The 27,022-nt window shown below is 35.3% G+C and overlaps 1 protein-coding gene across 1 annotated transcript in view; it reads left to right on the forward strand.

The window, feature by feature from the left end:
• The window catches only part of LOC140257111 (transcription initiation factor TFIID subunit 4-like), a 126,736-nt gene that overhangs the window by 57,291 nt on the left and 42,423 nt on the right, over positions 1-27,022 (forward strand). The window contains exons 13-14 of the mRNA XM_072346133.1: positions 6,237-6,293; positions 26,574-26,696. Of these exons, the coding sequence (XP_072202234.1) occupies positions 6,237-6,293; positions 26,574-26,696 (180 nt within the window). The remainder of the gene's footprint in view (positions 1-6,236; positions 6,294-26,573; positions 26,697-27,022) is intronic.

Below are 27,022 nucleotides of genomic sequence, written 5' to 3' on the forward strand. Positions count from 1 at the left end.
GTGTGTTGTCCAGGTATGGAACAGCATACACAGGTTTAACTAGCTTAGTGAAAGTTCTTTTGTAAGTACTTAGTTTGTGAAGCCTCTTTATCAACCAAGTCCACATATTCACGGAGAATAAGATTCTGACAAAGGGAATATTGTGTTTGGATTGACCTGCGACTGTATTTCCAGCTACTACTCTAAGATATGAGTGTAGAATTCTTAAGTACCCTGGTGGGGTAGGATTTGCTACAGGAGATGTCTTGGGAAGAACAAGAGATAAAGTCAGATGGTGAGACCAAAGGAAAACATAAGGCTTCAGGAACTTTTAATAACATTTTTGCAATATAGTGTTTATTTTTAATTAAATACCTAAAAATTTTAAATGGGACTTTACTTCAGGGTCCTTTGTGTCATATCTGATAACATATGTGTACCAACCTAGAATGTATGGCCCCAAACATTTCTCTAATGTCTTTACTTTCTGGCAATACTTGTTCTAATTATAGTGCTTAAAGATGATATATTCATCCGCAAAACTGTGCGATCTGCAGTTGTCATCTGGTGGAGCAACTCTCGTTTCACCAGATGTAATGATTTAAATAGAGAAGCTGTACAGGGAGGTACTACAACTGCCTTGATTATCATTGCTTTTGAATTTTCTTCCTGTTATGTGAATAATAGGGTAAAGGAATAATGACACAAGGAAGGGCTCTCTTGTGTTTGTACATATACACATATGTGGAGCGCATTCTCTTTAGATAAACTATTTTGGAGAGTCACCTCTTTCTCCTTGTTTGTTTTCCTAAGAAGCCACTGGCCATTCTTTCCATTACATGCAGAAGCAGAGGTCTTTTGAATCTGTCTTTGGTGGTTGGTATGGGAAATCAGAAAAGAAGCTAAGGGAAGTCTTAAGACAGCAGAAAGGTCAAAAGCCAGACTGAAATAACTTCAGGAGGTTACCTTTATATTTGACGTGGTGTGTGTTGTGTGGACTTTCTGAAAACACATGTCTTGCTGTAGTGAAAGATGCATTCAAAGTGATTCATCCTTTCTGCTTTCATAGCCATTTCCAAAATCTGGAAAATGTAGGTTGTGTGTGTCAAATAGAATGAGGTTCTGATCTGAGTGTAATAACACAAGTATTTCTGGCAGCAGAAGGGAGTTTGTGGTCTATTATCGGTATTCTGTATTAATAGCACAGGCCTGTCTAGTTGTGGGTTTTAAAATATAACTATAGCTATCATAGGAATTAAATCTGCTTTGTGGCCTCTATTGTATAAAATGTATCAGTAAGTAAATTGAAAAATTGCTTGGTGTTGTTTGCACAGTTAAGCGGCATTTATGGATGATGGATATTTTGATAGTGCTGTAGGTTGAAGGGCTTTTTTATTGGAGAGAGATCATTGAAATTTGGCTGTGCAGATTTCCTTACACAGCGCTATCACGTGCACCTCCTGTCATTACTTGAAGGGCCTATCTCTCTGAGTGAGAGATGAGTTCAGTCGTCATGCCAATTTAATCCTTTCCTTCTCTTCTGAGACTACAGTGGATGTAATGCTGCTTTTTTGTGAGATGAAGCACTTTCTGAACTGAAACTTGTAACTCAATTCTGATGAGAGGAGAGCAAAGAGTGAATTATTGCATTGAGATAATTTTCTCAATTTTAAAAAATTTGTTACTTCAATTTTAATGATTTTAAAATGAATCTTCTTTTAGACCTGCACTCTCGCAATCTTCCTCACTGTGGTCATAGCTCAAAATAGGGTTTTACCCTCAGCTATGCTGCTTTTAACTCTCACTTTTTATTAACAAAGCTAATGTGAAAGCAAAGTGTTTCATGTTGCCAATTTAATTTCTTTAATTAAAAGTGAAAGTTATAAGCTGGTACAGCCGTGGGTGAAGTTCTAATGTCATCAATGGGGAAAAATAGGTTTAAAATTGAAACTGTTGGCACAGCAGTGACTCTCAATAGTACAGCACCTGCAGTTGTGACTCTTCACTTTATTTAATGAAAAAAGATGAATTTGAAGCATTTAAGACTCCCAGGACATGCATTGGGAAGGGGGAGATGAGGCGTGAGTGCCTTAACTGGGATCAGATTTTGCTGATCAGGCAGCAGTCAGGTATTCAGGAATGGAGAGATTTAGCAGACTGAAATCATCACAGTTGTACTAAATCTAACAGAAACCTTTTTTTGCTAGTGGGGAAAAAAGATGCAGCTGTAGTGCTACTTTGACATTGCAAGTGACAACACAATACAGAATAGTGGTCCTAGTTCAGTGCATCAGAAAGAGTGTTATTCTGCTCATCTGCATAGATGACAGGTGTCCTTCAGTTTTAAAAATAATTGTTGCCTTATTACATTGAAGTCGTATAGATATTCCTTTGAAAATACTTTTGATTCCTAATGTAAGGCAATTGTAAGAAATATGAAGTCTGCTCCTTAAATCTACACTGTTATGTGTGTAATGAGATGTCTGTTTTTGTGGCATTCCTCCTTAACACAAGCAAGAAGAAAAGCTGAGGTTTGGAACATTAGTTTGGTAACATGTAAATGAAACCCCGTATTTCTAATATGCTTTGGATGCACGCATTAAACATGTGCTGCTTTTCATACTTTCAAAGTCTGATATTTCCATAGGGCTAATGTGATCTATGCAGCTTTCAGATAAATAAGGTAGCAAGTTCTCTAACACAAAGCTCTTTTGTTGTTAACAATTAAAATATCAGTCTGTCTGGTCTAATGAAAGTAGCTTATGTTTGGGAGAAATGTTAACAAACCTGGTTTGGAGGATACGTTCTCAGTAGAAGACATCATTTAATGTATTTAAAAGTATGTTATCTAGTTATGATCATCATTCCTAGGTTTCTCTAAAATTATTATGGGAAGCAAACTTGCTTCTAAGGATGTTTATTCACCAACATGAAAATGTATTGCATAAATCCAGCTTTCATTATTTACAGATATGGAGATGAAGAATAGAGTGGGGGAAGGGAAAAAGAGTCTTGATGAACTCTTCGGAAGTGTTTGAGTATGGGGTCTGACTGGTGGATGTTTCTGAAGCTTTAGAAGGAAACACAGAGCTGGCATTGGTGCCTTAATGGATTATTTGATTTTTATTTTTTCTTTCTCTTTTACAAATCAATTGGGATGCAGCATATTAACTTTTGGAGGTTAGTGGCAAAGGAGAAAGGAAGACAAACTCAACTGTAGCAGATGAGTTTGTAAAAATAAAAAAAAAAAAAAAAAAAACTAGAATGAAAAGAAAGGAACAATTAAGTGGTGGCTTGATGAAAGTAAGTGTAAAGTATTAAAGTAATTGGTGAATAAAAATGATAGGAGAGATGCAGGCACTACGAGAGCTGAATAGCTGCAAAATTATTCAAACTTCACAGGACCAAAAGATGCTTACATGTGGAATGGAGTGTAAAGAGAAGCCAGTGACATTTTTAAAGCTTATTTAGCCACCTCTATTAAGTCTGACATTTTCGTTTGCTTCTATTTACTTTTATCTGCATTACATCAGCATTGAAGAAGCCTTTTGTGGGTTAACATCAGATCATAAAATGAATTAATACAATTGTTATTGCTTATCCTTTTTTCTCTTCCTTTAATGCGTTTTAGTCTTTGTATGCTGATTTTATTTCACTGGCTTACTGATTTTCAAGCTGACACCATAGTCTGCAGGAACACGTTTTATTTTGAACAATCTGTTGGAAAATCCCTACTAGCATTTGTTTGAACACACACAGAAAAACCTCAAAAACAGCAAATAGAAAAATGACAGTAGAAATTACTTAATTTTATTAGTATGGTGCTTACACCAGCAGTGACACATCCAATTTAAAGTTGGAATTCTACTTATTTGAAGCAAGAGCTTGAGCTCTTGGAAAACAGCATTTCATATGGGTTAAAGGAATAACCAGAAACTCATTGCATTATCCTGAATGTAAAAGTAGTTCTAAATCCACTTTTTAGTCTGGGTTTTGATATCTGACAATACCTGGTATTTTAAAACTTCATTAGTGATGTGTGATTAGTGATTTTTTTGTGTTTTATGTCACTCAGCAACTAAGTGCTTATTTTCACCTAAGTAGCAATCTCTGCTATTTATTTTGTGTATAAAAGGTCTGCTGTCCTGATGTCCAGATCTACTTTTATTTGGTCAGTTCCTGAAAATAAACAAAGCAAAAGAAATAATCTTTAAATGTAAAGAAGACAACAACAAAAACCAGATTACTTTAAAAAGAAAAAAACTTTTTCAGAGTTTTTCCTTCACTGATGGAGACGAGGAAATGTAGATGTTACTTTGGATCTGTTGCTTTCATTTTTTTTTTCTCCCTATGTCCCTGAATGCAACACAGATCTGGTATGTTTTCCAGGATTCTGTCACTTTCTTATAGAAACTTGGTAACATTATTATACGTCTCAGCTTGATTCTCCAAGGACTCCATGCTTTCTCCTTCAGCTGAAATGCTTTTAACTTGTGCTTTGCATTTGGCAAATGATTCAACTTCATGTACTAGTATGAATACACTTTGTATTTCTGTACTGCTTTCTCTGCGAGATTCAGAAAGCAATAGAAGTTCATTGTACTTATAAATTTATCATCAAAAAGCTATGAAAAAACTAAAGCTGATTTCCCAAACATCATACTGGAGAAACTGAGGCACACAGTGATTGAACTGTCATCAGAAAATGACAGAGCAAGGACCTAATTCAGCATAGATCTTAAATACCTAAGTCCGTCTCCTAGAGAAGCAACTTACTGATCTCCCCCCACCCTAAATAGATACGAACATAATCAAGTTCTGAGTAATTGCTCTAAATAGAGTCCCAGCTCTCTGACATATCCATGTATTTCATGAATGTGTCTTTTTGTTTGTTAAACAGAAACTAGATCAGATTATCTGCATTTCTGCATTTTTCTTTTTGTCTGACCACAACACCTAAAAGGAATCTCAGTCTACTTAAAATTGTTTCTTTCTTTGTTGGCGTAACTATAACATGAGAGTCTAATTCAGTCATCAGTTATCTACAGTTTTTGGTATCTCACTGCTTTAATACAGACGCTGTCTTGTCAAACTACCTTTTATGTTAACATGCACAGAATCACTGGTAGGTAGCTCTGGAAAATGATGCTAACACTTTTGACACTTGCACTGTGCACATTTTCTAAAAACCTCCTGGTTGTTTAATTTGAGCTTTCTTTACCATTATGTGTTGTATGTGTGTTAACATAACTGTATTAGCAGAAAAATTAATCCTAAATAGAAATAAATAAGACTGTGAGGAAGAGGGTAAATAGATTGGTCATCATTACTCTCATTCTGAAATGATAACAAGACTCTCCTCAATAGCACATCCCCTCCCCTTAAAACTTATCTTCAACTGGTTCAGTTCATGTATTTGTCACTTCTGAATGTAAAATGATATGAAAAATTCAAACAAAGGAAAAAAAAAAAAGAGTATTTGTAGGTTGATAGTTTAATACTCTTTCAAGTTTCAGGTCTGTCTTCAACCTAGAAGGAGGCAGAGAAGGGGAGAGCAAGGAAACTGTTCTTTTAGGAGTTATGTAAACAGTGTCAATTTAAATCTGAAACAAAGAATGAAATAAAACAATACAATCTTTCATGTACCTGGGACAAGTTTTTTGTGGAACTTCTGGATATTGCCAAATCGTGCAGTTAAAGAAGTATAATAATGCACATCTGCCTACCTCTGTAATTTCATACAAATTGTGTTGTCTTTATTTCTGTAGGTTTGTTGTTTGAAAGGGTAACATTAAAACTGTTTCCAGCACATTCTCTACCAACAGCTGAAGGAAAAAAAAAAAAGTTTAGATACTAACAGTAAATTATTTTAAAATAACTCCCTCACTGACAAATTAAAAAGATCAAATATTGGGAAAAGGTGTCAGTTCTGCTCTCAGACGCTTTAGTTTGTTGGTATTAAGTAATTGAAATCTAAACCTGTATGGAAAATTTAGAATTGAAAAATAAATGGAGGTGTTGGTTTTGTTTGTTTTTAAATTTAAATGTTGAGTAGATTTTACTTACAACTGAATATTAAAGGCCTTTTTGGTGAGGCCTATGCATTTGAAATTGCACCCCCGTGAATTTAAGTATTCCACCTTTGACACCTTGTATCTTGTTCCTATTTCTTTGCTATCTTTTAACTTACTGCAACAGATGAGGGGTTCTTAAACCATCTGTTAACCTTTTTTCCCCATTTTTTTTTAAACATATAGAGTCGCTCAAGGCAAGAGGACCCAGAGCAAGCTAGACTGAAACAAAAAGCAAAGGAGGTAAGCAGAGCTAGAGATCATTACACTTGACATTTCAAGGCTTGAACATATTAATTTTTTATGCCTTGCTACTTGTATATCGTTAATAAAAATCTGACTAAAAACTTTTTAGGATGTATTTGTTGCTTTGCCTTTGATCTTAATGTTTGCAAACTAATACATTAATACATGTGAAGCCTAAGGAGATTTTATAAGAGAATATTTCCATACATTACATTTTCATTTCCATTTTAGGTAGCTCTAGCTTTTGTTGGGTTGTTGATGACAGCAGCATTAGATTTTGGTGCAAAAATATATGCCTTTGTCTTTTTTTTAAATGTCACTTTCTTAGAAATGTGTTACTTAACAATTCTGTTGTGGCAACAGTCTTTCAAGTAGTGTAATTGCCAGTCATTCTCTGCACGGTGTGGTTCAGTGTACCATTTACTCATTGTTCTAAATTGCAATAATCTAACGAATATCAAATAATTTCAGTTCAAGTTTTGATATGTTACTTTTAGTATACCTTAACGTGCTGTAAATGAGAGTGACGATCCTTTGCTTAAGGCATCTTATAGCTTTGGATCAGTTTGTGACTTAAATTAAAAAGGTTAACATATATCCATGAATGGAAAGGTGTTCTTATGAAAAAGAAATTAGCATCATATGGAGCAAACTGATGCTTTTTTTCTCTAGCTAACTTGTTTGGATATATGCACTAGAAGGTAATAATAACAGATTAGAGGGTAATATATACAGAAAAATGCATATAACACATTTTTTTTTCTATTGACCTGTTCTTCCAGTTTAGTTTCCCTTTTGGCAGTATTCTGTAGTTCCGTTACATATACAGATTTCTTTATACATGTAGCAGGAAAAAAAATCAAGAATGCAGTTAACTTTTGTTTGTCTTTTTCCATTCTGTTACTGTGATTCTTGTAAACTTAAGGCCATCCAGTGTTGGAATTGTCAGACTTTCTAATGAAATATAGAGAGATTGAATTATGTGGTAGGAGAAGACACAGACTATTGAGCTTAGTAAGCAGCCTATATATGCAAAGGAAATCACACCTGAAAATATGTGGAAAATAGTTGTTGTTTGGCAAGACTTGCATTTGAGCTGAGAACTAAAACTACCATGCTGCTGGAAATGAAAGTGTGCTAGAAATAAATGCATTTCTTGCTGTGACAGTATTTCTATTCACTGCAGTTCTTTTCTTCGTAACTAGAAACCTGAGACAGGAGAGTAAACGACAGGGCTAGAAAATACATTTTCTAATAGAATGAATTATTGGCTCTTTTTATAGCTGTGATGGAAGACTTGTGCTCTAGACAGTGTTCTTGCTTTTGGTGTAGCTGCTGGAATACCTCCCTCTTGTATGAAAATCCAGTATTTCCATTTAAGCTGCATTTCTTACCCACTAGAGGGAGTGACGCAGTGCTGTCATGTGAATAAAAGCATGGGTATGAAATGCATTATAAGTAATTGTAATACTGGTATTATTAAAGACATTGCAAGTAGCTTGGTGATAATCTTATTAGAAATGCTTAGGTTTTATGATTTTAGAATAGAAGTGTTCCTAGAAATGCTAAGACATTTGAGTATATGCAGAGCGAATACTTCTGTTTGAGTGCTGCACTCTCTTCTCTTGTACATCAGCCCTGCCTTTTTTCCCACCCTTCTAATGAAAGCATATAATTTGCTGGCACCTTGCCTCCTCTGAAGTTGAATTTTATTCTACATACTTGAAAGCATAAGAAATTTAGGCATGTAGGCATGTATCTGTTTTTAGTAATTAGAGTTCTATGGCTCTTCAGCTATTTTATGGACTTTCACATAAAATACTTACGTACCACAAAATTGAAACAAAACTCGTACAAAAGAAGCTAATTAGGAGGCATTACTTCCAGAGCAACATACATACAGAAGGTCTTATTACAGAAACCAGATGTTACAGTCAGGTTTCACGCACACATGGATTAGCACTATTATACTTAAGTCAGTGCAACCCACTCTTATTTCAGTTTGATTGACTTATTTTGCTTTAACATCAGCCTGCTTCAAATGGATTTGAGTGAAAGCAGTTGGAAAATGCACCTGTGGGAAGGGTTCATTGCTTAAAATTCCATTACTTTTGCACTTTTAAATTACTCCAGCTTTCTATGGTTTTGCCGGTGCACATTACGTGATTTTAATGGTAGACTTACTTAAGAAACTTGTAGAACACATTTTCCATCCAACCTCTTTCAGGAAACTATTTACATTGTTTGTAACAAATTCTGAATTGTTTCACTTGTATTATATCTTAGTGTAAGAAACAGAATTGTTTGTGAGTAGTATCTACTTCATGTTCCATGACTGAAGCTTTTAAATTTAAGTTTTAGAAAATACGCTGAAGTTGTCTGGAAGAATAGAAAGTCACAAATAATAGTTAAAGAAAATGAGTTCTCTAATTTCCATTCAGAAGGTTCATTAAATGGGACGTAAAATAGGCCGTATAACTGATTGATCCAGATTAGGAATAATTGAGTCAACACCTAGCAGTTAATCATGTGAATGACTTGGAAGAAAGACAGAGGAGGTTCAATCCTAAATATCCTTTCTGTCATGAATATTTTTCCTCATATTCAGTACCTGTTGACTAAAAATCTTTTAATTTAAAAGAGAAGTAGCTGAGTGTGTTGATCCTGAAAGATTAACTTGGTTAAAATCTTTGTGTCATCACCAACCAAGAATATTGCATAATAATAAAAACTTAAACCAGACACCATAAATGTCTGGGCATGTATCCAGGACCTAGATCAGCTTAGATAACACTCAGATGAATCTATTCTCAGATGTACTTGTTAACCATGTAAGTGAAATCACAAGCCTGTTGATCTTAGTAATAGAAGCCTTGCTAATGCAGGCATCCCATTTTTCTAAAGTTTAATAGTCCTTTAACAGTGATATTTAAGTGGTTGCTGCTGCTGACTGTTACACTGGTGAGGAGCTTTGGGAGTACCCAGCTCTTGCGTAAGCAGACCAAAGGCAGGTTTTTTCCACAGTCTCCACATCACTGTGGTACTCGTCCCACCCGGGTGCTGTCATCCTCCTTGTCTTTTGTAGTAACAGATTTATTTGGTTAAGTTTTACGTTTTGAAATGCATTCTTTGCTGAGGTACGTACACAAAAACATCTGTACTGTTGGGAGAGCCTTAAGATCCTTCTCTCATCTAAAAATACTAATGAACTATGTATTATGTCGATAGTGCGATGTATTTTGTAGTTCTTTAAATGCTTTAGGAATTTTAAATCTTAAAACAACTTGTATTAGCGATAGTAATGAAACTCTAGTGTTATGTATCTAACACTTCTACTACAAAACCAGTTTTACTTTGAATAATTTCTTGTCACCACATTAATACTTATATATCAACTCAGTAGGTGTGGTTTCTTGTAAAAAATAATAGTTTATTGCAGTCATTCATGCTTTGAAAGGACATGATTGAAATGAGAAGCAAATGAAAAGGATTCTGTTTTGTTGAGTAAGTTCTTTTTTCCACCTTAGTAAAGCAAGGTTCTTCAAGATTTTTCTAGATTTTGTGATGAGATGTCTCAAGTTTTCTGTTGTACCATCCCTGACAAGGAAGTATTCAAAAGCAACAATCTTCTCTTAAGTGGTTTCTTATAAAATCTTTGTTGGGAAATTGAGCATTTTAACTGAAGTAAGTTTGAATTAAGTTTCCATTTAGCTGTGTAATCCACCCGAGGGTCATAAGATGCAAGGAATAACTGGGAATGTGATAGTAATGAAGTAGTGAATTACTGCAGTTGAAATACTGCAATATTTAGGCAACAGTGTGTCCTCAGGACTTGGTTGTTTCAGAAATGTTTTACTGCATCAGTTTACTAATACTGTAGGTGTGATGCAGAAGGAATGCCAGTGTTTTGTCAATACATGCAGGAGGCTATCCAACTGCCACTTTGTGTACCTGCTCTTGTTACCGCAGTTCTATTCTTTATACCTAGAAAAATGCTTAGACTATTCCTGTACTCTTTAAGCCTGTGCAACACTACTGCAGATTTGGCTCTAGAGTACAAGGTTTTCCTGAAGTTATGAAGTTTAGTGACTTTAAATACTAAAGCTGAACTTGCATCTCAGAAAGAAGCAATCCTGTCTGTTATCAATTAAAATACTTTCATGAAAATCCTGCTGTGTTATCCAACTTATTGCTTTTATGTGAAATGCATTTTTTTCCTTATGAGCAGAGATTACTTCAGATGTACAGATATATTATGATAGCAGTCACAAATTCTGATAACTGGAGTTGATATGAGCTTCTGGGAAGGACAGGAGAGAAACAGCTTTGTATTTGCATATGCAAATACTGCTGATGAAGAAATTATTTGTCTATAACCAATTTATTCATAATAAATACATTTATTGCACAGGAATCTGAATGTGTAGATCTTCTAAACTGCATATTAGCTTGAAGATAGTGAGTATTGACAATATTTAGCTGTGTTTCTGAGGTACTTAAGAGCTTTGTGCAGTTGTAGGCTTACTGTTCAGCAGAATTCTTTTTGTAAAATTGAAGACCATGACTCTTCCAGCCTCTTTCCCTGTGCTTGGAGCAGAATTGATGGCAGGTGTTTGGCTGAAGGTGAAGTACGGCATTACCTGTGCTGTACAGAGTCAGAAAACTGAGTAATTGACAGGAGAAATAAAGCCAGGAAATAAAGGGAATGGCCATAGCACTTTCCAACTAAGTCAAATTGTTTTGTTCCTGCTTAGGTAAAATTTATATTAATTAGAGTTGAGTCAAGGACTAGATTTTTTTTCTGGTCTTTTTTCTGACCTAGCTCTGACCCAAGATTACCTCATTAGTCTAGCACAAATCTAAATTAAATCCAATCCTGTCCAACATAGTAATTTCCTTTCTTAAAATCACGTTGTTGGAGTTCTGTTGTGGTGCATGATTTTAGTGCATATACAGTGCCTGGCTCTTGTTTGCTTTTTATAAAAGAAAAAAAAAATGGAAAAGCTTATTTGTGTGACTGTTTGTAATTAGCATTATAGCATTATACAACAAAATTCTGTTCTACTTGTGTACAAGCTAAATTCATGGTCTTTCTTAACAACCTAAATCTATTTCATATTTGATACCTTTTTATAATAAGCTAAAAACACTAATTCACTAATTATTATCTAGAAAACCTTAGAACGTTATTAGACTCCATTGCTGGAGTTGCATACAGTTTAGTATGCACTGTGTAAGAAGGGTCATTTGAGTCATTGGTATCTGTTGATGTGTTTTGCTACTTCATGTCAGACCTGAGTCTTTGTTTTCTGAGTGCTTATGAGCAGTGCTGAAAGAGGTGGCAAATGGGGACTGATGCAAAAAATACAACAAATGATCAGAACAGAAGAGAGCAATAAGAAGGAAAACTTTCTATTCAATCATTCTTCATTACTTATCTGGTGTATAATGTCATGGTAAAAGTGCTTCTAGAAGAGGTGTTGGAAAGGCAGCAGTCTTCAATTCAACACAGCAGCATGGTTTTGTATGACTTAGATTTTGTATGGCAAATGTATCTGCTCTGATGCAATCTGCTAGTTGAGGCATTAGCAGCTGTGAAGGCAAATGAGTTACAGTATTTTTCTCACTGAAAGATTCCCATGTTGTTCTCCTAGAATTTGGGAACATGGAACAGTCATGTATGTTTGTTAGCTTTCCTTTTCTAGATCCTTACTTCTCACTTTTCCCAACAAAATTTTACAACTTTACACTGATTTTTCCAACAAAACTAATGAGGAAGATTTGGGACTCATTCCCAAACTGAAGTTTGACTTTGTTCTGAAACATACTTTGTTTATATTAGAATATTTCAAAACAATGTGACAGCTGTTACAAAGTGTGCTTTACCTGATGTGCTTTACTTTCTGAAAAGCTGAAGGGATGGGTATACAGAGCACTGGAGCCCTGTTTTGTAAAAGATCGTTGTAACAAGCAGTCTGTCATTATGAAGTAACAGCACTACTTAAATACAAATGTACAGAACTTGGGCTTATTGTGGATTGAGCTTTCTGTGAGGACTCTCTGTTGCTGGAAGCGGCTGTTTAGAATCTCACCAGAATAATTCAGTAGAAACTTTCTCCTGTAAAATGAGTTTTCTGGAGGTTGTGCATGAGAGGATTTTTCAACCTTTCAGATCCCTGCAATTTGCTTTCTGTGTCTAGAGGAAAAATGACTGCTTTTGCATTGTGTGGCTGTGCCAAACAAGGGGGTGGCAGCCCCTCTGTTTCTAACCACTTCTGGGTGCATGGACTGCAGAGCACAGAGAATTGCAAAGGGAACAGTTTTCTTCCACCTTTGTGGTTCGGGGTATGCCATAAGGGTGGTTTAGCTTTGCCTCTGCTTTGTCTTAGCAATGGCACCCACAGGTTCCGTGAGAGGCAGGGAGGAGTGCATTCAGCAACACTTCCTCCTCCAAAACACTTCTACATTCTTTCATGTATTTGAGTATATATGTATGTAGATATAGATCAGATCAATTTCCTAAAGGAAGACGTGAAGACTGAATTTCCAGTTCTCTTTCTGGCTCAGTGGTATTTTGTCTAAAATGGGTCATCTTCAGGGAGAAACAAGAGAGCTTAATTTGTGACTCTGGCACAACTTTAAAAAAAAAGAAAAAGAAAGAAAAAAAAAAAAAAAAAGAATTAATTTCAAGCAAGATGTGAATGTGAAAAAATCACCAAACTGTTTTATCTAAACTGCAACAGATTTACTCCCCTGCTGATCTGGAAAAATGATAGTGCTTTAGGTTTTAAAATACGATTGCCTATTTAATAAGTAGAGGGCAGCAAATGTCAGCTCTGTCTGATTGTCAGAACCTGAAGAGGTTACTGGGAAGACAATACAAATTATGAGCTATTTTGGTCCCTTCATCAAGTTTGCCCTGCAATACTGCAGCTTGCAGGGAGAGGTCAAGGTGTACTTAGGCTTCAGCCTGCAGGGCAAGTTTTCCCCCATCCTCTGTATGCGCGTTGGTTTCTTGCTCCAAAATAAGCCTGAATGAGGGCTTTAATTCTGCCGCTGAGCTAACATGTTTGTAAGCCCTGTTTGGCAGCCTCCAAGGGCCTGAGGCAGCACACAGCTGCCAGCTTTCATCTGCCCCCAGTTCCTCGGGGCGCTCCAGTCACATGGCGTGACCTGCGGCGGTGGAGACGCACCTACTAAATCTTCTGTTCCTCTGCCCACTCAGTCTGGGTACTGCACATTGCACCGGCAGCAGGCAGCTGGCCATCAGCAATCAGCTGCATACCTCCTGCTGACAAATCTTCCATTGCTTTTTTGTGCAAGACCCACATACGGAGTTCTACCCGTGGTACCCACATCTACTCCCTGTTATAGTCAGGGAGGGCATTTGCATCTTCTGTTGCTTTGCAATGGAAGGCCCTGGTTTGAAGTGCACACTCTTGGTAGAATTTACTGCATTTCATAAAATGAATGGTGTTCCTGGCCTGTTAGTAGGAAATGAAAGAGCTTATTGAAGCAAACTTATATTTGGAACTGTAAGTGATAACATTTTTAAAAGGATAACCTTTAACCTTCCTTGCCAGCACATTTTTGAGAAATGTGAAGTCTGTGTATGTGATACTTTTGTGCATCTCTAAGTAATTTATAAGCAAGACTTAAATTTTCACAGGCCTCTTATACAAGAAGTAATCTGGTTCTGTAAGTCCGCTTTGGAAAAGTATCCTATAGTTTTCTTATTTGTCAGCATCTCCTTTTAGAGTGTGTGTGTGAGAATGTGACAATTTATGTTTATGTACATGTATGTATTAATTATGGAGAAATGTGAACATCAGCTTTGTTGTCACTGTCAAGGTTTGTTGTGGTTGAATTTTTACTATTGAATCTTCAGTACAGTTAACAGTAGGGTGTCAGCTTTGACTTAGTAAGTACTAAGCATTTCTGTCTATGGCTAGAGTGTGTGTGTGTGTTTGTATATGTCTCTGTGTGTGTATGTATATATATACACACTTTTCTCCTAGGTTGCAAGTCATTTGGCTAGTCAGTAACAGAGAGAGGACAGGAAAGCTGTATTAACATCTGGTCTTAATTTAGTCTTTTTATCAGAAAGACCCTTGTCTGTCTGTGGAAGAGTCTGCCAATAGTTGCCTCATCATAGCAGAATAACAAGATACTGCACAACATACTCCTACAACTCATTTCCCTGTCTAGTAGTAGTATATTTAAAGATTAAAAAATACAAAGTGTTATTGCCATTCACAATGAAAGCAGTATGGTTTTCATTCCTCAAGTATGTGTTTACCAAGGGAAGATATGACTCTCTATAATGTAAACATTTAAAAGGAATTATTGCATTTTTGTTGGTGAGTTTGTGATTAACTTCTAGTTTTTTATGGAAATAATCAGGAAGTTCTGAATCAGTTTTTGTGGAATGTTGTATGTTCGTGCTGATGTTTCCATACACTGAAGCGTTGTTTTTCTGATATCTTAGTGTTCCGTAGGATTTAAGAATATGAAATGTCACTAGGCTATCCTTCAAATATTTGTATCTTGTAGCCATTTATTCTTTTTTAAAAATCTGAGGTGATTCAGAGCTGCGTGGAAGACTTCCAAAGAGTGTGAAGCTACACTTGTCAGCTCTATAAACTACTCTCATTTAGTCTCAGGTTAAAATCATATTTTAGGATGGTGAAGTCTGGATTGTACTAGAGATTGTACTTCTCAGAAATGGGTAATTTGAGGTCACGAGAAACTCTCTGGCAGGGTTGTCTGAGAACAGTCATTAATCCCAGTTTTGTCAAGGTTTAGTCTCTATCATCTGTACAGAGATAAAATATACTTCACTGTTGAGTTAAACCTTTGTGTGTATTGTGTGTAGTCACACAACTTGATCAGTAGGAGGTGGTGGGGTTTCAGCGGTATGTGATAGTGTTCTGCTCATTTTTTAATGTTTTGGGTATAGAGAAAATGTCTTATAAACAGTATTATTATCTAAAATGTATGTTTCTTAAATTTGCCATCCATTAGTTTATGATTCCAGAATGATTATAGTTTATGATGTGTTTTGTGATCTGCCCAGCTGTAAATAAATGAATGTACATCTCACAGATATTCTCTGGTAATTTTAACTGAGGCATTAAAAATAATTCCTGAGCAAAAAATGCTCATCTATCCATCTGTCTCTATGGAGAAATTATCTCTTGTTAGTATTGAAGTTTTAAACACAAAACTTCTCAACGTGGAGTTCCAGTGGGGAAGGAAATGTCTGGTTTAGCATGCTAGATGTCGTTTGGAAATGTGGAGATGGTGTGATAGATTATGGTCTAAATGGTAGAATAACCTGACTCTTTTGTCTAACGGATTATTATTTTTATCCTGCTTGCATTTTTGTGAATTTCTGTCGCTTTTAAAATGTCTGTTCCTAACATTTAAAATATTGGAAATTGAATTCTTCTTTGCCACTTTGCTGCAGCACTAGAATAATAAATCTATTGACATCAGTGGCACTATTCACAACAGACAGAATTTGCCTCTTTGGTATTAAATATAATCTCATATCAAAGCATCCCCTGCGAATGACTGGAATTTGTTGTTGCTGGCTACATTTAACACTTTACTCAGATGCAAAATATTTTTGTAATTACCTATGTATAAAAGAATCTGTCTATATATACTCTTTGATGACAAATCAACTAAAAAAAATATTATTTTTGAATGAATTTTTGGTATTGCGTATTTTACATAAATTTCTAAACCCTTTACTTTGATTTTTATTGAAGATGCAAAGAAGAATGTAAAGCTTTTAAATACACCAAATTTTTGTTCCAATAATTTCAGATTTAATTTCCAATGCCTTTGATAATAAATTTTGTTCCAGAGTTTGTGATGCATTTTATAAAGCGGAGTCCTTTGGTGGGTTGCTTACTGAAACAATAAGCATTTGTGACAGGTTGTTTGCTGAATAACTTCCTCTGTGCATATGGCAGATCATAGTTCAGTAGTTAGCAGATTATCCATTGTGCCTTGATGTTAAAAAAAAAAAATAGGATACTTCTCAGTCTATGTTTAAAGCTGTTCTGCACTGTCTTAAGAATGGTTATATTGAATGGGATCTAAGAGAAGTTTGGGGAAGTTGAGGGATGCTAAGGAATAAAAGAGCACAGCAAACAGATTGTAGTGATTTCAGCTTTCTGTTCATGATCCTTTGTAATGGGTGTTGTGAATTCTACTGAATTTGCTTTGAAGCAGGAGGCAGTTAATCAATTCTGTACTAAAACAACATTAAATATTGTTCAAGATTATCGCCAAAAGAGAATATTTTTAAAGGCATGTAGAACCATTGTTACTTAAGAGCCAGTATTCTAATCCTGTATTTTTAGAACAACTGTAGCCTGAAGACAGACTTTTTTTAGACATTTTATGCACTTCTAGTATTCTAAACATAAATTTTAGGTTGTAAAGAAATTTTTCCCAATTAGAAGAAAGTCTTGCTTTCAAGATTGTTAGGAAGGCGAAGGTGTAATAAAGGGATAGTCTGTAGTTTCCCTTGCTTATTACGATGTGCTAAGGAATAAGAACAAAGAATCTAGTGGTGTTCTTCTGTGATTAATTCTATTCTGCCGTTGATGATGCACATTTTAGACTTGTAATGTGTTGCAAGATCATTAAGATCTAAATCAAAGATTCAATTTGAAATAAATGGAAAATAAATTAAATCTGCATGTGTTATTGTGGAGATGGGGAAAGTATTTTTGAGAAAAGCAGAAGGAAGAAAGAAAGAATAAAAAACATTTTACTTGAAAAGGTGAATGCAAGGAGGTACACTTTAGATCATCTCATTTCCTTTTTAATGCAAATCTGATGCCTTGGTTATTCATTTTTATTATTTATTTATTTATCCTTATTCAAAAGTTAAGGATTCTTACATATTGTGAATGTAGGTGTTATTATAATGCACCTAATAGTGCAACTATTGCACTCATTCCATCTATTAATATAATGGTTTTCAAGAAAAAAATAACTTTGAATAAAATGAATTGATTAAAGGACACTTAAAGTGCTAAATTTAATGCAACTGCAGTTCTTTAAAGCAGGAAAACAGGAGAGAAAACAAATAATGCCCCCTAAGCAGATGCTTATTCATGTAGGATAGCTGCGCTTTGATTTTGGAGAGGTGAAGTGGCTTGCAGTTGGAAACCTTAATTTATTGCGTCGTTATTTATGTCTGCAATAAATGAGGTATAAGCATAAAACATGAAAAGGAAAATTAGGCATTATGCTAGATGTCTTACTTTTTGTATTTTATTTACATGAAATATATGGGTTTTTTTCTAATGCCATGTTGCTATGCCTTTTGTTGACCATATCTGTACTCCAGGTCTGTCTGCTTGTTTCCATTGGCTTGTCATGTTCACTAATTAGGGAACTGCTGCATGATTCACCTTGTTAATTAGAGGGACTTGCACACAAAGGCCCTTCGGGCAGTGCGAAAGAAGAGCCTAGCACTAGTGCCCTGAGAAAGCTACAGCCTGTGAAGTAATTCTTCTCATCTACCTTCTATTTTTTATTTGAAATGAATAAATCATTGAGATTTTCCTTGTGGAGTGAGAATGCAAGAATTCACATCTTTGTAAGATGTAAATTATACGTGATCAATAGAAGGAGATGACTACTGTATTGTACTTACAAGATTCCCTAATTTACTACTTGTCAGTGTATGAAAAATTGCTTGAAATATTTTGTCCCCACACTGGTATTTTCTTCCCTTGATCTGCAGGAGAAATGAGCAGAAGCGGCTTTGCTGTACTTAAATCTAAAATAGAAAAGATGTAGATTATTTAAATTTTGAGCTTGTTTTGCATCCCCAATGGAAATTCCATTTTGCCAGCGAAGCCCCAATACTACCCCTACAACTTTTCAGGAGAAGAAGATGGGCGTCTGGCTACTTTTGTTCCACACTCTATGCTGCCTCAAATCCCACTTCCAAAAAGAGTAGCATGCTTCCTATATTGCGTATTCTTTAGTTGAATATAGTTTCAGAATAAATTAAATTTGTTTTCATCATGTCACTTAGACTTGATCGAACTGCAATCCAGACTGCAAAAAAGGATGTTGTGTTAAAAGTGTACCACTAATCTCTGTGCTACCCATTTCCCATCTGTTTATGACACTATAGAAATTAACTGCGATCACATTCTTTCTAACTGTTTGATTAGAATCACTTATTACAACCAAATGATCTTAGTAGACTGCTGCATTTTCCACATTTCCTCGAATGAAACTGGCAGTTTAGAGATAAGAGTTTGCTATAGGAATGGTGTAGATTTCTGGTACCAAAATCTGGACTTCTTTTATATATATATATATATATATATATATTTCTAGTTGTCTGGTCAACTAGTCTTTTTACTACTCTGAAGTTTGGTAGTAACAAAATATAGACAGGTAAATTTTACAAAAAATCAAAAATGTGTATTTTAAAGGGTGGGATAAATGCTTTAGACTGAGCTGAGCTCTGACAGCTTGGCATACAATCTTAACTTCTACAATGTTGAGATCTTCCTGTGTACCTCATCCTTCGATTTGCTTCATTGCCATGCTGACTAAATCACACTTTCCCCATGATTTTGGTGCTTTATGGAGAGTTTTCAGTGATGAATTAGTTGTTCTGTAACTCGGATATAATGAAAGATTCTTTAAAGGATATCTTCCAAAATGTTTATTTCAGGAATACTGAATCATAAGAAAATCCACGGTGATTGGTACTCATTCTTGTACAACCTTAACCTCTGCAATGAAACTCTAATTGCAGTAGGAGTCCAGCCTCTAGGAGTTAATGTGTGCACTCCAGCTTCAAGTGTGGGGAGTTGTTAGAAAGCTTGTTTGAGAGGTTCGTTTGAGCCTTGCATCTTCCCACACACTGTTTTAAAAAGATGAAGCATGTCTCCTCACATCTCTTAGGTGAGTTAGCTCCCATTATCCCAGTATAGCCAGCATTGTCAGATCTCCTTAACCAAAACCACAACTCAACAAGTTTGCTGTCAAAGCTATCTAGCTTTTTCAATGTGTGGCATCCCTACCATTCCTTTTGCCTCCCCAGCCTGCATGAATATGTTTATTTTCCTTTGAAAAATAGTTTGTGAATATATGTAGATGCCTCGCTGGGTTTCTCCAAAAGGAAATAACAGACCTTAGGGAAATACTTTCTGAACTTTTTCTGACTCTTACTACAGTTAAGTTGCAGGCATCTGAAAAAGTTGCCATCTGTAGTAGTGCTGTTTTGTGATATTTGTGTGTCAGAAAACCGTGTTTTCAGTTTCTCTATGTTTGCACCAGCAAAACTGAGAAGAACAGTTATGGAACTTAACAAAAGGCTTAAAATAAGAGTGTCTCTGGCTCAATATTGAAGAGCCTGGAACTGCTGCTAATGGAGATAAGTTGTTTGAGGAGTCGTTTAACCAAAACCAGACAAAATGTGTTGAAGCTTTAAGAAAAGATTTTTAAAGTGAAAAAATGTAACAAATAGTATTAGTGAAAAGGCACAAAACACATTGTTGTAGCACATTTCTAGAGGAATTGGAAGGACATCTTTCTAAAAGATGTATACAGCCTTGTACTATAAATATGAATATGGCTTAAGAAATGATTGGAGAGTTGTGGAAATAAATGATTTTAAGTTAAATTTGAATAGCACGTTTTATAAGGAAAATTGAAATGTCAAATGAATGAGAATTGTATACAGCGTTAACAGGAAGTTCATAGACATCTGTGAAGACTGTTAGTTGATCAGAGACAGTGGGATGAGAAGAATTTCTTCAAAGTATTTATGAGGAAAAAGTAATATTGGGAATGAAGTACCCTGAAAACTTAAGACTTTACTCATAGTTGTATGTGGCTTCTTCATGCTTTTCATGTTTTATAAGCTATGAGCAAGGTGTTAAGAAGACTTGCAAGAAAATCAGACCATACAAGTATAAATGTATATAAAGCAGTCCAGATAACATGTAATGAGGAGATGAAATTGTTGTTTTACTGATCATTATTTAAAAAATCATAGGTAATGTACGTAACTTGAGAATCCTACAGTTAAGGCAGGATGCACCTGGCATTTTCCATATCAGAAGTTTAATACGTTCTCCCAGAAGTGATGTGGCCAAACGTTAATGGAAATTTTGAGTGAACTTCTAAAACATAATGAAATTAGAAATAATGAAACAGCATAGGTCTATTGTAGGAAAGGCATCTGGTCACAAATACTCTCTTTAAGGTTCCAGAACTATATTCATATGCTCTTTATTCAGAGAGACATTCATCTTGGGAGCTGAAATGTTCCCAGCTTAGTGTTTATCCAGGATGATTTTTCCAACACTGTACAGTAATTTTTGACTCTCAGTAAGAGTGTGTGAAAGAAAGAAAAACCACGCACACGCACTCTTTTTCAGTACACTGGAGCCTTCATATTCAAACAGATGAGCAGCCATCACAAGTGACCAGTGGAGTTTTTACTGTGTGGTAGAAGAACTGTTGTGGAGAAGTAGCATCCAGCTTTGCAATGAAGAAAACAAGATATTATTTTGTAGAACTGTGAGTATGATATGTGCAGTGTATGCTTTGGTGTTGTGCATGTAACATGCATATTATTATTGCAGTATTACTAATTCGTGTTAGCTACTACTGGTTTCTTACTAGTAGTGTGCTATTGCTGTAGGAGCTTTGTTGACTTTTAGAGACTTGGGTAATGCAAGAAGAGCAAGGATCCAAGCATGAGCATTCTGCAGAAATTAGCTGTTTTTCAAGGCTCTCTCTGAAGTTAACTGATTTTCTAGTCTTTCTTGATCATTGTCTTGGACTTTGTTGAGGTTACTACCAGCATTTTTAATGAGTTTCATTTTTTTAATTGCACTTTCTGTTGTGGACATCTTAGGACATGTATAATGGTTCCACATTTCAGGCTCTCCTCAGCAAAAAAGATGTTTTTCCAGAGGGTGTAATCACTGTCTGAGACTGATAGATATATGTTGCAGAACCATCAATTAAGGCAGGCTTCTCCCAGCATATGACCCTGCTATCAAGAATTAAATCATTCATTGCAAACAGAATTAGGAAGGATATCTATTGATGCCTATTGGCTAGAAATCAGTTTTTAAGTCATTGTTTATATGATCTTCCTTTCATCAAGCTTTTCTGCCATTCAGTGCTTTCCATTGCCGATTCCCTGTTTGGTGTTCATTTCTGGCTGTCTTCATTCTCGATTGTGGTTTACAGTCTGCCAGTATTTATAGTTTCTGTCAATCCGTTCTTTGTCCACTTTTCATCTTTTCAGACTATTTCTGAACTATGATGGGGATTGTAAATTGCTAAAGTCTAATTATTTGTGAGCTATTTTTTAACTACAGAAACTTAATTCTGCAGCTCTGTTTCTACTTCCATACAAAATCCTGTATTGATAGTATCCATATATACTTGACTACCTTCTCAAGCTCTTCCTTCTTCTTTACATTCACAGTCTTCTCTGTCACCAGCTTATTTTTCTTCTAGGCCAAAAAACACCCCTGATTTCTATCTTGAATTAGAGAAACACTCAACCTTTCTTTATCTGATATGATGCCACTCTCTCCTCTTCCCTTTTAAAAAAAAAAATGTATTTGTGTAATTTGTATTTGTATTTGAATAATTAGGCTTCCAATCATTCTCTTACTTTCTGATAATATTGAAGCAAGTTTCTCATGCTTCAGACCTTAAGGACCGTGGCTCAGCCCCATGTTTGGTCTATATCTCTGCTAAAGCAAAGGTAATTTATTTTTGTAATTTTTGCCCTCCATTTGGAGCACGTTTTGCCTTCACATCAAGATGCTTTTAGCGCATGGTTTTGAACAACTCTTGTCCTTCTGATTAGTAGCCTAATATCTCATTTGCTTTTTGGCATTCACTTCCCTGTAGATTCAAGCAAAGGAGAGCTACTGGAATGTTTGCTTAGTTTGACATTAACAGACCTATTTCTCTTGGGATGCTCACTTTTGTGTTCACTGAAGTAAGCGACTCATCTATGACCAATACAGAATAGCCACTGCTAGGCCATTTAATTTTCTGTACTGAAGTTGCTTGACTGGAGAGCTTGTTTGTCCCAAATATCCATTTGCTTTATTATTACCTTTCCAGACAAAACTAATTCCTTGAACAAATATATACAATGTATTCCCCTAGCCATAGCATTCTGAATTTGCTTTTATTTTGATTGATGTCATAGAAAAGTGGATTATTATAGTACTAATTACAGTAATGGTTGGGGACTTAAGATCTTTAAGAAATCTTGACAAAGAATCCATGCTCATTTCTGAAACAGGTGGTTTTTTCTACTTGCATGGGCCGCTTCATGTGCTGGTGGAAATAGAAATCTAAGAAGAAAAAATGTGCTGAACATATACCAACACCATATGTTTATTCATTATTGTCTTAGTGACTGTTCTCACAATGGCTTGTAGTGCAAAAGCAGCTTAAAATAAATGCTTGGTTTCTGCTGCAAAATTATTTACTAGACATCGTGAATGTGTCCTTGATGTGCTTTGTAAGTTATTAAATCTAGGGTTTGAAGATTGAATGTTGATTCTTCCGATAGGCGTACGGCTGTCTTCCTTGTGGCGTATGGCTTGTGGTGCTTCTTTTTTGAAATATCTACATGGAACAAGTAACAGCCCATGAAAAACAAACCAAAATTTTTGAATCTCTGTTAGTTTTTCTTTAATAACGCACTAGTGCCGTGTTCTTTTTATTAGTGTTTCATTTTGTGAAATAGTATTGATATTCTTATGCTGTACTTCTTGTCAAAGGCATCTCTGTACGTTAAAGCTGTCATAAAGGAAGTAAGTGGTGTGCTAAAAATAGATTAGGATTTCTTTTGTAAGCAGTTCTCTTCTGTGATATATTGGAATATTCATCTTTGTTTTAAATAAATGTTTTGACTTTCAAAAAAATTAATTGTTGTTGATTAGAGTAGTTCCAAATGAAGCATTGGTTCTTTTCCAGAGGGCAGGAATTTTAATATTGATAAATATATCCATATTAATTGTGGATGAAGGCAAGTTAAAGAATGATATTGAACTGTGATATGAAAATGACAGTAAATGTGAATGCAGCAATGAAGCAGCTGTATCTCATTGGTTGATGTAATGAGTTGGATACATTTCTACTAAAAATGTTAATTAATAAGAAAGTTATTTATTTTATCAGGATGTATAGTTGTAAACAGGTGCTTCATTTGTTTAAATATCCAGAAATTATTACCTTAGTTAAGAGAGAAGCTGTATTATGATAACAGGCTGCTTTTTAGGTATTTCACAATTTCAGCCCCTCATTTTTATTATATTTCAGGATACTGTGATCTTACTGATAGCATACATATGCTTTTGATGTAGTTGATACATTTTGACCAATATTCATTTAGGTTCACATAAAAAGGCTTATATTTTTTGTTGGAGTATACCAAGGTATGTGCTGTAAAGCCAGTATTAGCAACTGTATTTTGTATTTACCTGGAGTTTTTACACCTGGCAAGATATTCCTTATTTGTATTAAGGTAACGTCTACCAGCCCCAGTGGCACTAGATGGTAAGTAAAGCATGTAGTACAGAAGGATCCATGTCTGGAGAGCTTATAGTCTGACTATCTGGGTGAAGTGAGGTGAGGAGCACAGAAAAGTGAAGGGAAAGGTCTTGCCAGTACTCACACCAAGTGTCAGTGAAATAGAGCCCACCTCCTTTGGCTCTGTCTGTTGAGCCAGGTTTACTGTCATCTGTTAAATTACACTTAGCTGAAAATCTTGTACACTTGTTTGGAGCTAAGCCGATGCCTTTGTCAAAAATTAGTATTTGATATCATAAACTATCTTTAGCTCTTCTCACTGAATAAAAAATACATGACATCCTGAGTAATAAATGAGTGTAAACCCTCCTGCATACTCACAAATCTGTTTAATATTTACTTAGTGAAATAGCACTAGAAACATTGCAGTTTTTGAGGTGAGAGTAGGATTCGTCCCACGGTGTGCAGTTTATACAAACAACATGTTTTATGTCACAGCTGGCATGTGCGAAAAATAGAAAAAATACTGAATTACAGATAGTGGAACAATCCTTCACAAGCATTACGTGTGTACATTACATGTTGACACCATCACTGTGTATTGCATTGCAGATTGTTCAGCGGGCAAAGTATTAGCTTACTGCTGGTTTGAAAATGGTGACTTTGGACAAGATACTCCTATAACAATAACCTTTGTATTGTACCAGCTATGTATCAGGCTGTACTTCTGGTTCATGCCTCCCAGGAAACTAAAACTTCTCTGCTGCAAAATTTCTTATTCTGTGAAGCCATCCACTTTGCAGCTTCGTCTGAGATCACTTGAAGCCAGTTGGCCCTAGCTTAAATATTCATCAGACTTCTGATAATTGTGATAACCCTTATAGGCTGGCAAGTATGGCAAATTAGCAAAAAGATGATAGATCTTTTTTTATATGCAGTTTTATCTTCAACCTTTCCTGGATATATGTTATACTATAGTAATAATTTCTTCTCTAAGGTATTTGCCGGTATCTGGATTTGCACATCTATTTACAGTTGCCTTGAAGCCTCATAATTACAATACAGCTGAAATGTCCATTTTCTTTCCCTGACTACAAATAGGGATCAATCGAATTTTAAATGACTGCTTACGGGCTAGCTCCCGATCATGACCTTTGTAAATGATTAGAGCTCACCACTGTTGCTATCTACCTTGAAAGGGTAAGCGGGCAGGTCTGTCTAACTGGCATTTAATCTGGAAGAGAGCCAAAGATATTTGAGCTAAAAACCTAATATGAGTTGGCAAAGAGAAGTGTGTGTAGACCTTTGCAGTATTATTTAGATATTTTTTCCATGTTTCTTTTTTGTATTTAAAGAATTCTTTTATCCTGTAGATAAATTAGGTGTTTATTTATATATAATTTTGTACTGAAGTTCTGATAGTAACTGAAGATGTGAAAATAGGTTTTCAAACACCAAATGTACTAAATTTGCTTTTTCTGAAGAATGCCAAGATGTTGCATTGGTAAATGAATGAAGCTGAAAAATGCAGTAAGAAAGATTTATGAAGCAGACCTGGTTTTTCTAGGCAGTACTGAATGGAGAAAAGATACCATACTCTGTTCTTTTCTATTTAAACCTCCTTTCCTTTTAACATCGGTTAGGTAATTTGGACCTCACTCGTATATGCAGCTCACATTTACCTAAAGTCAGACACTTCTATCTAGGCCTATCAGTTCAGATTTATTTTAATGAACAATTGTGCCTGTATTGTACAATGTCTTCATTACCATTACTCAATTTCTTGAGTTAACCTTCTATGCATTTCTGTTGAGGGAGGAATGACAAAAGTGGGATTTGCAAACAAATACTTGCTCTGAATTTGCTGGTGGGGTTGCAGTATTACTAAGAGTTATGAATGGTTTTATCTAATTAAAATCACATACTTCTTACCTCATCAGATATTTTTGTGCAAGATGGATTATCAGAATATTTAATAAAGTAATATTGTTCATGGAACTATGTCTCTTATTATTAATTCTGTAAAAGAAGTATACAGTGAGTATGCAATCTTACCTCTTCATCATGTGGTAGCTGAGGTATTTTCTTTTTCTATAGCACATGATGCTGTTACATAATGAAACTGGCAGACTGTTGTCTTAGCCTCAAAGTAGCTAAATATGTTGTTACCTAAATCCCAATCTCATAAAGCAACTGTAGATTCAGTTTCTATGGTTTTTATTTCAGTATTATTTTTTTCTAATGTTCAAATAGAGGTAATTTATTTAGCGTTGTTTTTTGTAAGTGAGTATCAAGCCTAGTTATAATATTCAAAGTAAATCTGAGATAAAAGAAAATGTATTTTTTGAGAATTTTAATCAATAGTTACATTCACTGTGTTGATATTAAACTGGTTTTGTAAACTTAATATGTAGGGCTTAATAGGTGAGACAGTTTTGAAGGCTAAGAGCAGGGCTTTCGAAAACCCCATGATATATGTGATATGTGGAAGCAGAAATTCTGTGGAAAATCAAGAGAATTTCTCTGTTTCATTATTACTCTGCTACAATGCTGCATTCTTGAGCTGCTAAAATGGTATTTCTAGGAATAGCTTGGTACTGTTAGTAATTGTTCATATATGATTTTCACCTTTTACTCATAAGTCTGGAGAATGCTCTTTTTGTTATGACAGCAGAATAAAATCTTATCTTTTCTCTCTAATAGATGCAGCAACAAGAACTTGCACAAATGAGGCAGAGAGATGCCAATCTAACTGCATTGGCAGCTATTGGTCCCCGGAAGAAACGGAAGCTTGATTCACCTGGACTGCTTACCATAGGAGGAGAGGTATTTGTTTATACACATAGTAAGAGACCCGATTCTTTCAAAAGCTAGTAAGAGTAACTAGAGATACAGCATTCTGATGTTTTCAGTGAACTGTAACCTGGAAAAGGAGATACAAACTACAGAATTAGAAGGGCTGTGAGTCCAGTTTATCTTATTTGTCACAGTTAAAATGACATCATTGTTTAGTTGAATTTTGAGTATTGTCTTTCAACAGATGTTAAATAATATTTTAAAAGGAGAGCTAAACCTGAAGTACGTAGGTGTCTCCCTACAAATGTTTTGTGTGTCTTTGTACTGGTTTTCACCTCTGTATTATACAAAGGAAA

Source organism: Excalfactoria chinensis, chromosome 11, assembly GCF_039878825.1.
Source record: "Excalfactoria chinensis isolate bCotChi1 chromosome 11, bCotChi1.hap2, whole genome shotgun sequence".
In the NCBI taxonomy this organism is placed as follows: Eukaryota; Metazoa; Chordata; class Aves; order Galliformes; family Phasianidae; genus Excalfactoria; species Excalfactoria chinensis.